This window comes from Orcinus orca, chromosome 18 (genome assembly GCF_937001465.1).
Source record: "Orcinus orca chromosome 18, mOrcOrc1.1, whole genome shotgun sequence".
Classification (NCBI taxonomy): domain Eukaryota; kingdom Metazoa; phylum Chordata; class Mammalia; order Artiodactyla; family Delphinidae; genus Orcinus; species Orcinus orca.
Window position 1 is genome coordinate 8394425 of NC_064576.1, and position 13170 is coordinate 8407594.

Consider the following 13170-nt stretch of genomic DNA (forward strand, 5'->3'; position numbering starts at 1 on the left):
ATCACAAATGGATTTTATTCAACAAGTATTTATTAAGCACCTAATATGTGCCAGACATTGTATTAGGTTCTGGGCATACAACAGGGAACAGTCACTATCTCTTCTGAAAGAAGAATGAAATAAACCTGTAAAAATAAATAAATAAGCAGGACAATTAAGGACCAGTTATTACAGAGAGAAAGTGGGCTGGGTGGTGGTGACTACTTTAGACTGGGTGACCAAAGATGCTACTGATTTTTCACTGTTAAGCAAAATGTTTGTTATGATTTATCATAAACAACTGCTATTAAAATACGAAATTTCCAATTACTAACTTATTAAAAAGGAAGAGCATTAAAATCTTATTAAATGCTTTTTAGGCATCTATTTAAATGTTTGAGTTTTATTTTGATTTGTTTTTGTTAAATTCATAATGAATTACATTAATAGTGCTCTAATTTTGAAACATTGTAAAAACTCCATTATAAAAACTCCAAACATCTAATTATGTATTATTCTTTTAATCCATGGATGGATTAATTGTGCTAATATTTGGCTAAATCTGGCCCACCACTTGTTTTTGTACAGCCTGCAAGCTAAGAATGATTTTAACATTTTTAAATGGTTGAAAAAAATCAAAAGAATAATAATAATGATGATGATGACATGTGAAACTCATCTGAAATTGAAGTTTTGGTGTCCGCAAATAATGTTTTGTATTATTCTCCTATTGCTGCTGTGACAAAATACCACAAATTTAGTGGTTTAAAACAACACAAATTTATTCTCTTATAGTTCTGGATTTTAGAGTCCGAAATCAGTGTTTCTGGGATAATGTCAAGGTGTTCATGGGGCTGGGTCCCTCCTGAGGCTGAGGGCAGGATGCCTTTTCTGGCTTCTAGGGCTGCATTTCTTACATTTCTTGTCTTGTGGCCCCTTCCTGCATCTTCCCAGCCAGCAGCTTAGTGTCGTCAAATCTCTCACTGCTTCTGTCCTCACACTGCTTTCTCTCTCCCTGAGTGTTATAACAGTGTTATTCATAATAGTCAAATAGTGGAAAGAATCCAAATACCCATCTACTGGCAAATGGATAAACAAAATGTGGTTTACCCTTAAAACTGAATACTATTCAGCAATAAAAAGAAATGAGTTATAAGAGGGAATAAAGTACTATTACATGCTACAGTATGGATGAATCTTGAAAACATGATTCTGAGTGAAAGAAGCTAGCCATAAAAAGACGACATATTGTAGGAAATGCCCAGAAAAGGAAAATCTACAGACAGGAAGTAGGTTAGTGGTAGTCTGGGTTTAAGGGTAGAAGGCAATGAGCACAGTGTTCTTTTGGGGGTGATGTAAATGTTCTTAGATTACGGTGATAGCTGCCAATGGTTATAAATTTACCGAAAACCACTGAAAGGCACTCTTAAAGTGAGTGGCTTTTATGGCACGCAGATAAAGCCGTTTTTTAAAATCTGAGCTAGAAAATTAGGAGACATGTAGAGAAACGTTCATTAAGCCTCTGTAATGCGCGAAAACTCTTGAGATAAATGACCATCAGTGGTTTTCTGCATTGTGTCTCCTTACTTGTGCTGCGACAGAAAAGAGGGTGGTTCCTAACTGCCCTGGGCTTGGGGAAGAGTCATTCATCAGAGACGTATTGATTTGCCAGGAATTCTTCCATAAGCGGGAGATTCAAGACGAAATAACGACGACAATAAAGACCCCTGCCTTCGGTCCGGGAAGGAGACAAATTCACAGTCCGTTCGGTGACCGGGGTGGAAGGATGATATGTGGAAGGTCTTTGGTGGGAGGACCAAGGTGCGCGTGAGGCGCTCAGAAAAGGCCTCACTGAGAAAATGACAAGTTGAGCGAAGACCCCCAAGGAGTTGCACCGGTAGCCACTAGATCTCTCCGAGAGGAGGGAAGACCAGGACAGAAGCCCTGTCGTGAGGCCTCGCCTGGTGGGTTTGGGTGTGAGGAGAGTGAAGAGGCCCGGGCGTCTAGAGCTGAAGGAGCCGGGGAAACGAGATGAGTAGGAAACGGGTAAGAGGGGAAGCGACCGATCGTATGAAACCTTCTGATTACGGGCGAGACGGGAAGTCTTTGCAAAAAGCGTTGAGATGAAGGCTCACCTTTCAATGGCGTCCAGCTGGCCACTGCGTCGATAAGTAGCGGAAAGGTGGCGGGCGGGCGTGGGAACGAGAGGCCCTTTGGCCGACTCTTTCAATAATCCGGGCAAAGACGGTGGTGGGGCTCCGGCGGGTCTGGTGTTAGCGTGAGAAGTGGTTGGATTCTGTACATATTTGCCAGTCGAACAAGCGGGGTCGCTGGATTGACTGCGGGGTGTGTGAAAAAGAGAACAATCAGAGCTGACCCCGCGTTTTTTGGCCCGTGCAACTGCTGGAATGGAGTGGCTGGGACGGGGAAGAGTCCTGAGTGGACGCAGTCGGTACTGAGGCAGCGACAGGTGGCGGCACGTCAGCGCCCCCGGCGTCGGAGAGCGGACGCCCCCGCCGCCGCGCCCCCGCCGCCGCGCCCCCGCCGACAGCGGCGGGAAAACTCCCGCTCCCAGCGTGCCCCGCGCGCCAGCTCGCGCGCCCGTGTGGGGGCGGGGTCTGCGTGCGCATGGGCCGTAGCGGGACGCACTGGCGGGTGCGGCGAGGCGGTCCCTTCGAGTTCGAGTGTGGAAGTTCGCTCCCTGAAGAGAGTGAGGGAGGTTAGGTGCTCCCGGCCACTTTCCCGTCCCTGGTAAGTGCGGCGGCGGCGGTGGCGGTTCGGGCTGCCAGATAGGGGACGGCTTCCGAGGGGCCCGGGGGCTTCCTGCGGCCCCGCGTGAGGCGTCTCGGGCTCACGGCCGTAGCCCCTCAGGGGCTGTTGGGAGGCTCCGTGAGGCGTGAGGCGTCGGTTCAGTCCCGCGGGCCGCGGCCGCTGGGGCTCCGGCCGGCCGGTCAGGAGGCGGCGTGAGGGGACGGTGCGGGCGGGGAGAGCCGAGCGGCTCCGGCCTGGGTCCCGCGAGCCGGGCACCGGCGGTCTCCGAGCGGGGAGAGTCGCCGGGGCCCCGGCGCCGGCGGGCGGAATCGGACGGTCGTCGGGCGCCTTTGCGTCCCGAGCTCCGGGAGTGTCGGCTCTCTGACCGCTCGTTGTTGACGCGGCCAGGTTATCGACCTCCCCCCCGCCCCCCAGAGGACTTGAACTCTCAAGGCTGGCGTCTAGCCCCGCGATTTCCAGCGTCCCGCTTCGACGCGGTGGATGAGGCGCGGGCGTTTTGCCCGTGGACGGCTACGGGAGGGGTGGCATCTGACCCCCGGCATCAGATGTGATCGCCGTCGCCTCGTGGGCGTGAAAACGCTCGCGACGTGGGCACGCGACTCCATGCGATGAACCTTCGCAGCCTCCCCGAGGTTGGTTGGTGGCGTCGGCCGCCTTTGCAGCTGAGACGCTGCCCCGTCTGACCCCCAGAGCCCGGCATGCTGACAGCCTGGACGGTCTAGGCCAGGTTGGGGTTACATCCTGCAGCTGTTTCGCTGTTTCCCGAGTAGCCCAGCTTGCGCGCACCGTTGCGGGAGGACAGACTGTGCGTGCACCGTGAAGTCTGGAAGGGAGGGGCGTTTTCCAGAAAAAGGGCAGCGGCAGCGCAAAAAGCCAAACGCCCACGGCCGGCAGACGGATAGCAGAGCACTCTAGGTTAAGAGGGTGGGTTGAATACCTGTGTACCTAATTTTCTCCCCTACTGAAATCTCACTAAAAGTACAGCAAAGGGATTTTCAAAAAGGCGCACACCCACAAGGATGAAGAAAATGCGACAGGAAACAACAGCAATAAGATACTGGGCTCCACAAAGCCCAAGCCTTAGCAGATCAGCTTAATTCTAAACCAGCAGCAGGGAGTGCTGGGGGAACAGTTCTATGTCAGAAACAGAGTCTTCGAAATGTGCAGAAGGTGCAGAAGGTGGCAGCGAAAGGAATGGCGCTGGGGATGGATGTGGAGGGCTGTACCTCGGTGAAACGCGCCGGAGAAGCAGGTAGACCGCCGGCGCTCTCTCCCCGTGTCACATCGTTGGATTCTGCTTCTCTCCCATTAGAAGACTGGAGGCTGGTCTCTTGAGAACGTAAAGCAGGATCTTTGAACCAGGGGACCCCGGGCACAGTTACTAGGCTCCCTTTATGAAAACAGGGACAATGAAGATTGAAGTCCATCATCCCCCAGTTTAAACCCCAGAACTTTCTGCAGCCAGTCTGATACCCTTCAGGCTCAAATATGAGAATTCTGCACACGCGCACACACGTGCGTGCACACACACACACACACATAAAGGGAAAGATATACACAGTAAGTTAGTCACAGTGGTTGCTTCTGGGAAGGGAAAGGAACATTGTGGCTGGGGGAAAAATGGGAGGAGACTTAACTACTGTTAACTGTTTTAAAATTGTGTACCATGTGCGTATGTTACCTATTCAAAAATGAAATGTATTTCTTAAAAAATAATTGTAAGTGAATACACCCTTTGACACAGGAATTTCTCTTACAGATATGTCTACACACAAGTGAAAATAATGTTAAGTACAGTGCCACTCATTGCAATATGGTTTTAGCAAAAGATTGGAAACAATCTCATTTTAATTGATAGATGGTTGGTAAAATAATGTACAACGCTTCCTTGGAATATTCTATAGCCATAAAAAAAACAAGAAGCTTGTTGTATAAGGAAATGAGTAATCACCAAGATACATATGGGGGGGGTTCAGAAAAGTAGGTCACCAGTTTATAAAAAGCAAAAGGAGATGTGTGTGTCTGTAGGTATATATATAAAATATCTGAAAGATAGCAGAATATTGGTTGCCTTTGAAGAGAGGATCTGGATGGTAAGGCAAAAGTGGAATGAGGGAGAGACTTTCCACTGTATATTTTTGTACCTTTTTAACTTTGGACCATGTTATTATCTATTCAGTGAATGAATTAGTAAATGTTAATGGGAAAAAAGATGAACAATGGAGATCCTGACGTTGATGATATCCTGAACAATAAAAGATCTCATACTATAGGAAGGAATGCTGCATAACAACCCTGAAATCTCTGGCTCCCTGCATTTCATGCTCTTGGTTCTTCAGGTGGACGCTTCATGGTTCTTCAGTGGTTTAGATGTTGGTTGGACTAGGCTGGACTCCAGACTTTAGTTTTGGGTTCTGGTCTGCTCCATGTGTCTTCATTCTGGAACCCAGGCTAAAAAAAGCAAAAATACATGAAGCATGTTTTTCTCAGGGCTGAAGGCAAGAGTTCAAGAGCACTTCTTGAAATTTGCCATGCCTCAGCTCAAAAGTGGCACATTGAGACATATTGTGTTGATTAAAGCAAGTCACATAGCCAAGCCCAAAGGCAATAGGGTGGAGATTTACACTCTGCCTACTGGGAGGCTCTGCAGAGTCTCAGGACAAAGGGTGTGGATGTGTACTTCCATTGCAGGGTCGGAGGAAGAGCTGGGAATGATAAAGACGAAGGAAATGGGTTAATAGAAAGATGCTGTGAAATTAAGTTGAAGATGGTTGAGAATAAAGATGCTTAGGGAAAAAAATACATATATATATATTTTTTTTACAGCATTACCAAGATACAGCATCCTACTTTGATATGAATTTTCTTAAGGCATCCATGTGAAGATATCACATTGGCTTTATCTTAAATAACATCTGCCAGCCCCACACCTGGTCCTATAACAAACTCTGAGTGACCGTAGGAATGAAAATAAATAATGTGCTTGTAAAGACATCAGTTCTTAGAGAAGTAGTTCTAAATGTTTACTTTAGCTACTGAGTGTGTTCATTCATAGTTCTTGTGTCTGCCAACCCACCTTTCACAACAGAATCTTCTTTTCAGGGAGATGTCCTTTGCTTCTCAGATGTAATGCACTTTAAGTTTGTTATTCAACAGTGAAAATGAGTCATACAGAGGTAATACATATTTTCATACATTCTGCATCTTCAAGGTTCCTTTTTTTTTTTTTGTAGTCATATGGCTCCAGAGTAATTTTCTTATTTTCATCTTGTACTGTGAGAGACAGCATAGCATTAGTGGTTAAGAGTGAGGACTTTGGAGCAGACTGCCTGAGTTTGGATCCTAGCTAATTGGATATATAACCTTGGGCACATTATGTAAGCTACTGTGCCTCAGTTTTCTCAGCTATAAAATGGAGATAGTAACAGTACTTGCCTCTTAGAATTCTTAGGAATGTTAAATGATTTAATACATATAAAGCGGTTATAATAGTACCTGACATAATAAGTATTTCTTAAGTATTAGTTATTATTAATTTCATTGCTTTTTATTTGGAGGCTGTGACTTGAATCATGGGTCTTGCAGAACAAACATATATAGTTATTCATTTGTCTGAATAGGCAAGGAAGTAATTTTTGATCCATTTATTCTCTTGAATTCCAGGTTAAATTAAAAATACCTTTTGGAAATAAATTACTAGATGCTGTTTGTTTGGTACCTAACAAGAGCTTAACATATGGAATAATTCTTACACATGGAGCATCAGGAGATATGAATCTTCCTCATTTGATGTCACTGGCATCCCATCTTGCATCTCATGGTTTTTTTAGCCTGAGATTTACCTGTAAAGGCCTTAATATTGTACATAGAATTAAGGCATATAAATCAGTTTTGGTAAGAAAATTTCTTTATATTTACTTATGACAGAATTCTGTTTTTAAAATTCATAATAAATTTAAGACATTTTATTAGCAGTCGTTTGATTTAATTTAAAAATCCTTTAATGAGTATTCTTAGAAACTCAGCAGTGTATGAAGGCTGTGTAATGGTCAGATTTCTCTTTTTTGCCATCAGTTAGTTTCCATGGGGATGAGTGCTTACATCATAAATGTTTCTCCGTGATACTGCCAAAGAATCTACTTATGATGTAATTTACATATTGAAATTTAGGATATATAGTTCTAGGTATTTTGCCTTGTATACTATGAATGTACAAATAATACGTGATTTCTCTATTAGAAACTATAAAATCCCTGGATAAAACAAATCTGAAATTTCTTTTAATCCAGATTACTTCAAGCTTACTGAGTTTTTCAGAGCTTTAAATTAGATGTTAGTATTATCACATTTTGTATTAGTTGGAAGCTTTTACTGGCTTTTCTTCCCTCCACGATTTGTTCTTTAAAAATATTTTAGTACTTGAATTTGTTTTAGACAGTGTGTTTTTCCCACTTATTTGCCTGTATTACCCAGTTTATGATTTGACAGTGAAGGCATGACCAGAGAGCAAAGAATTGATTACCTCTTCCAAGAAGAATCCCTTGAAATCTCTTGTTTTTGGAAAAATTTTCATACATTTCAGTAATGATGAGAAAATATATGTTGGTTTTCCAGTGGAATATTTCATGGGAGAAGAATTGATAATTTTTTGGTCGATTTTTCTAGAATTACCTAAAGACCTCAGGAGAATACAAACTTGCAGGTGTTTTCCTTGGAGGTAAGTTTTCAATACTTGTGAATACTTGTTCTAAAGTCTACTCATTAATATAGGAATAGGTAATCAAGAATTAAAATTAATGACAGGAAGAGACTTAAGGATTTTTTGTTTTGTTTCGGTAAGTCACTTCCTTGTGTAACACCAAGATACGTTAATATTTAAATCTAATTTAAACCTCATATATATGTGTTATAACCTGAAGAGGTCTCCTTTTATTTATATCCCTGAATCACCCCCTCTCAAATGATTCCTTCACAAGGACTGTCTTCACCACTTCAAGTATTCTTTTGGAAAATAATTCCTTTTTTTTTTTTTTTTTAAGATTTGACTTAGGATCAGTTTTTAGCTATTCACAAGTCTCTGGGTATTGCAGCTTTTTAATTGGCACCTGTTGTAGTTAATATTTATTGATAAGCAATATGATGGATGAACAGTGAATGAAATCTGACTTGCCACATTATCATCACCACTACTTTATGTGAATGTTTGTATTTCAAACTGAACTTAATTTTAATTGGTTTTAGGTCGTTCAATGGGCTCAAGAGCAGCTGCTTCTGTAATGTGTCATACTGAGCCAGATGATGCTGATGATTTTGTTCGAGGTCTCATTTGTATTTCCTATCCACTGCACCATCCAAAGCAGCAGCATAAACTTAGAGATGAAGATCTCTTTCGTATAAAAGATCCTGTACTGTTTGTGTCAGGCTCAGCAGATGAAATGTGTGAAAAGGTGAATTATAACTTGATATTTGTGTGAATGAGAGAGAAAGAATGAAAGAAACATCTTGGGAACAAGATATTACCTGCAACATTCAGTCTCTTTAAAAAGATGCTGATTTTAGGGACTTCCCCGGTGGTCCAGTGGTTAAGACTCTGCGCTTCCAATGCCGGGGGTGCAGGTTTGATCCCTGGTTGGGGAACTAAGATCCCACATGCTGTGGCCAAAAGTAAATAAATAAATTAATTAATTATTTTAAAAAAGATGCTGATTTTACTAATGCTAGTCTTTTTCCTTAGTTAACCCTGTTGCTTTGGAGAACCTAAAAATATAAGCATACTGACAATATTCATCCCCCTGTAAAGAGTGTTGGTAAATGGATTAACTCTCACGTAGAAAATGAAGGATTAATATCTGAATCTTGTGAATTTCGGATTACTAGACTGTACGTTTGGTTTATCATTTCAACATTTAAGCAGATCTCTTCAATTTGTTATAAAGTTGACTCTTGAAAAAAAAGTAACTTGTACATATTACAAAATTTTAGTGTATTTCCCAGAGCATATAAATAATTTCCTTGGGGAAAACATTTTTTAAGAGAATTTTTTTGGCTCTAGTTTACTTAATGACTTTTTAGCATCAGTAATGAATGCCTAATCTGTTCTGTTGTGTTGCTGTATGCTGTATCTGAAAAACATGGACTGCCACTTCTTGCACGTTCCATTGCCTCAAAAGTTAGCTGTAGACTAGGTTTTAATATTTAGTGAATGGATGCCAGTATAGGTGTGGTGGGAGAGAGGAAATCTTTACTGAACACCAGTAGAACATTAGTCTAGTATCCTCTTCTTTTTTCCCTTTAGAACTTGTTGGAGAAAGTGGCACAGAAAATGCAAGCTCCTAATAAAATCCACTGGATTGAGAAAGCAAGTCATTCCATGGCAGTGAAAGGACGGTCAACAAATGATGTTTTCAAAGAAATAAATACACAGATTTTGTTTTGGATCCAGGAAATCACTGAAATGGACAAGAAATAATTGTCTGTAGTTACAAGCTATGTTATTTTGAATACAAATACCGTTAATTTGTTAAAGAACAACATACCTCTCGGCATTATGAGATACATTTCAGACTAATTTAATGTACTTTAATATTCTCCCATTTTTAAAACACATTTTAATTGTGAAATTAATGCCCTTTACAAAGTGTCTTTTGAAAGCACTGTTATAGTTGTATAAAGATGATGTACAAATATTGAAGGTGGTCTAAATATAATTTATTTTCTTTAATATAGTTAAGTTTTGAAAAATTAAACATTGAATTTTGTTACAACAGAACTTTTGTCTTATTGCTGCGCAACTGAGAAAGTACTCTTAATTTTGTAGAGCAGTGTCATCTTTATGAAAGGAAAACAACACTTTAGTAAATTTAGTCAGTTTTATAGAATGTATACATCTATTAACCTAATCTTTTAATAAATTTCAAGGGATGGATGAAGATACATTTTCAAATATGGGGACTCTGAACATTGTTTTTAGAATAAAGTAACTTTCATTCATTAAATGTTTACTGAAGGCCTGTTATAGGCAAAGCCTCATTAGGTTTGCAATGATGAGTAAACACTTGGAGTTTGGTATAGTGGGGGAACTTGATGTCTAAAGCTCTCTGATTAAGGGAAGAATGAAATAAGGAGTAAATAGTGGGACTAACATCTGTGCTATATCTAGGCAGAGTTAGGGCACTTAATTTTGCCTTGAGAAGTGCAAGTATCACTTGGACTAGACTTGAATGGTATTGAGTTATATATTAAAAACATAGGTTCTATATTTCCTGTAAAGAACACGAAAATGTGATGAGGCTGATGATATATATAAAGTTTGTAGTGAGCAGTGGTTTTCTATAGTAGGAAATTAACTCCCTTCCCTGGTTTCTCTACTGCCCTAAAGTTAGGCCCTTCAGACAGCCAGGGTGGCCTGGGAAGCTTGCAGATTTTTGAGGTCCCTCACTCCTGCCCTGGTGAAGTTAATGGATTTTAATTACTTGTTAATTTTTCTAAATAGTGCATAAAGAATGAAAACCTAGATAATGGTATCTAAATTGTGTGTATTATAGAATGAAATCACGTACAACTACAAAATTGAAATTTCCGTGTCACTCAGTGTACAATAGTTACTCACTTTTTGACTGAATTTCTTGAACAAGGCCCTAACTTAAATAGTATATAATTCTTAACTTTTAAAACAAGAGTGATCAAAATATTATAAAAAATATTTAACCAGAGCTGACAAATATAATAATGGTCTATTTAAAGTGTAAATCAATTGGAAAATATTAATACTGTAAACCAGAAGTGAAACTAAAAAGGAAAATACAAAGGAAAACTTACTATAAAGCAGACTATAATATAAAAGTACAATGAAGAAATAGATTTAAAATGTTACTAACCAGCTATGTAATTATAATATTCAAGTTTTCAAATTAAACTATAGGCATAATATGGATGACCAAAGATACTACTATAAATATAGGGATGTCGTAGAAGGTCATTTAAAGTTGATTTTACCCTAAGTTATCTATGAGAAACTACTTTTTTTTTTTTTTTTTGCGGTTCGTGGGCCTCTCACTGTTGTGGCCTCTCCCGTTGTCCGGACGTGCAGGCTCAGCGGCCATGGCTCACGGGCCCAGCCGCCCCGTGGCATGTGGGATCTTCCCAGACCAGGGCACGAACCCGTGTCCCCTGCATCGGCAGGCGGACTCTCAACCACTGCGCCACCAGGGAAGCCCGAAACTACTATTCTTGATTGATGAAGTAGCTTGTCATTTGAGAACTGTGTACCTAGCCATGGGTGGGGAAGATACCACTGCTAGAGAAAGATATGAGTGATACGTGTAAGGCCAAAATAAACATTTGTGAAAAGGTCCCATCTGCTCTTCTGCACAGAATTGACACATCTTGCAGGGAAAGGGTGCAGCTCCTTCAAGTTTGAGATTATGGTCAAAGAGCTATCCTGGCGCCGGCTCTGGTAGGCCCTGATTAATGGCACAACCATTCACCTAAATCAGTAGTTCTCAACTGGGAGTGATTTTGTTCTCTAGGGGACATTTGACAAGGTCTGGAGACATTTTTGGTTGTCACGGCTGGGGTGGGGTTGCTACTGGCCTCTCGTAGGTAGGAGAAAGGCATATGCTAATATCCTGCAGTGTACAGGACAACCAGCCATTACGAAGATGCACCCGGTCCAAAATGCCAGTAATGCCTAGGTTGAGGAAGCTAGTCCTTGACAAACCAGCTTTGGGATTATCTTTAAATCCTTCTCCTTCACCATTAGCTTTTCTGCACCACTTCTGAATCCATTTGCTTCCTTTTCGTTGCCAAATCCTGTGTTTTCAGTATCAAAGTCTGATTCTATCCCCGTACTATAAAATGAATTACAGTAGCCTAATTCATTTTACTATTTTATTGTCTCCTTGGTTCAATAAACCATTTGACACCTCTAACTCAAAAACTGTTGGTGGATCTCCAAGCGTGACTATTAAGATTAAAGACCTTAGTTCAAGGCTCTCCACGATAGGCCCTATCAACATTTTAACCTTATTTTCTCTCCCCCATACTCTGAACCTGTACACAGTACTCCAGCTAACCTGGATCCACAAAGTTTATGAACAAGTCTTTCTGTCTTCTCTTCCTGAAACTTTTTTCTTTGTTAGTCTTTGTCTGTTACCAAATCATACTCATCCTTCAAGGCCCTTAAATTCTCTTTCCCACTTCACAGCTTTTCTTGAATTACTCCAGCCATCTCTCCTTCAAAGCCACATAATATCTTCTCTGTTGCTATTCACACTCTGCCTTTTCAGAGATTATTGACATATTTGCTCTATACAACTAATTACATACTGCTTCGGGTCAGGGAATGGTTTTACTCATCTTTGTATCCATAAAGCACTTGGTGTTACTTGCTCAGTGCCTTAGTCATTCATTATTCAATAAATCCTTGTATTGAACTAAGATATTAATAACCTTGGTTTTATATTGCTATTTTATACACTTATTACTGGGACTTTCTCTTTACATGTAAAGAACAAAAACCTAGTCCACAATGTCCAAATAGTTCAAAGAGTGTGGCATTGGTAGATATATATTTTTTTAAAATAGAATTTTTTTCTGGGTGTTTTCTTTCACTATCTATATTACTGTTAGTAATGGGATTTCTCTGCTGTTATTTTTTATTGTCTTCGTGACTTTTAAAAATAAACATAGCATTTACTTTTTTTTGCTGCTCACTTGAGATTGACACAAGAAGAGGTTTCTAGTGCAAAGGACAGAAGTGTCTATGCTGAAAAATAGGTAATTGTACTTTTATTAGTAGTCAAGTACTTAAATAACAAAAATGACAAAGCCCTGGAGGGGATGGGGATACTCTTCTTTACCTCTCTGCAGACTTAAGCATCAGTGGGAGTGGTACACAGAAGTTCCTTTTCAGTTCTTATAAGAGCTATTCGTGGTATACTAATTAGGGATTCAGTGTCATCAAGCCCTAAAAGAGCTAAGGAATTAGAGAGTTCCTTAATGTTAAAACACTCAACCCCCTTTAAGATAGTTAACATTAAATGAATTAGAGAATGTCTGCCATCAGGCAAGAGAAATTGAATATATTGCCAGCTGCATTAAATATTGTAGAAAACCCCAGCAGAAATAAAATCACCCTGATCGTGTATATGGATGGGGAGTCAGAGAGGAGGGTGGACCTTACCCTAGAAAAATCCAGAGGAATTGTTGAAGTTTCTTCTAGAACTAAGGAATGCCTACCATGCATTCCGGAGAGCTATACTTTGCAAAGACAATCCCCATGATCACAGTTAAACTAAATTAAGATCATAAATACCTGTCAGCTATGGTCCAGTAGACTGGGAGAGTGTAAACTAGGATGCGTCATTGATCTCATTATCTCTAATACTCAAGGGAAGTAAGAGCTCAATAAATCTTTCT

General features: G+C 40.8%; 1 protein-coding gene across 5 annotated transcripts; it reads left to right on the top strand.

Annotated features, from left to right (window-relative positions):
• Positions 1-2603: 2603 nt before the first annotated feature.
• Positions 2604-9520, top strand: TEX30 (testis expressed 30). Of its 5 annotated transcripts, none has more exons than XM_004273618.4 (6): positions 2604-2730; positions 5854-5927; positions 6415-6645; positions 7417-7468; positions 7993-8198; positions 9047-9520. In XM_004273618.4, exons 2-6 carry the CDS (start codon positions 5913-5915, stop codon positions 9218-9220), a joined length of 678 nt encoding a protein of 225 aa, XP_004273666.1. In that variant the 5' UTR covers positions 2604-2730; positions 5854-5912; the 3' UTR covers positions 9221-9520. The 5 variants fall into 5 exon arrangements, with proteins under 5 accessions (XP_004273666.1, XP_049557159.1, XP_012389864.1 ...); XM_049701202.1 differs by having other exon boundaries at positions 2612-2730; positions 4931-5927; XM_049701201.1 differs by having other exon boundaries at positions 2651-2730; positions 3442-5927.
• Positions 9521-13170: the final 3650 nt, after the last annotated feature.

Bases quoted from the DNA above. Each gene is read 5' to 3' on its own strand.
- TEX30 (XM_004273618.4), top strand. The intron at 6,646-7,416 runs GTAAGAAAATTT...CGATTTTTCTAG, and splicing joins AGGCATATAAATCAGTTTTG to AATTACCTAAAGACCTCAGG. The intron at 8,199-9,046 runs GTGAATTATAAC...TTTTCCCTTTAG, and splicing joins CAGATGAAATGTGTGAAAAG to AACTTGTTGGAGAAAGTGGC.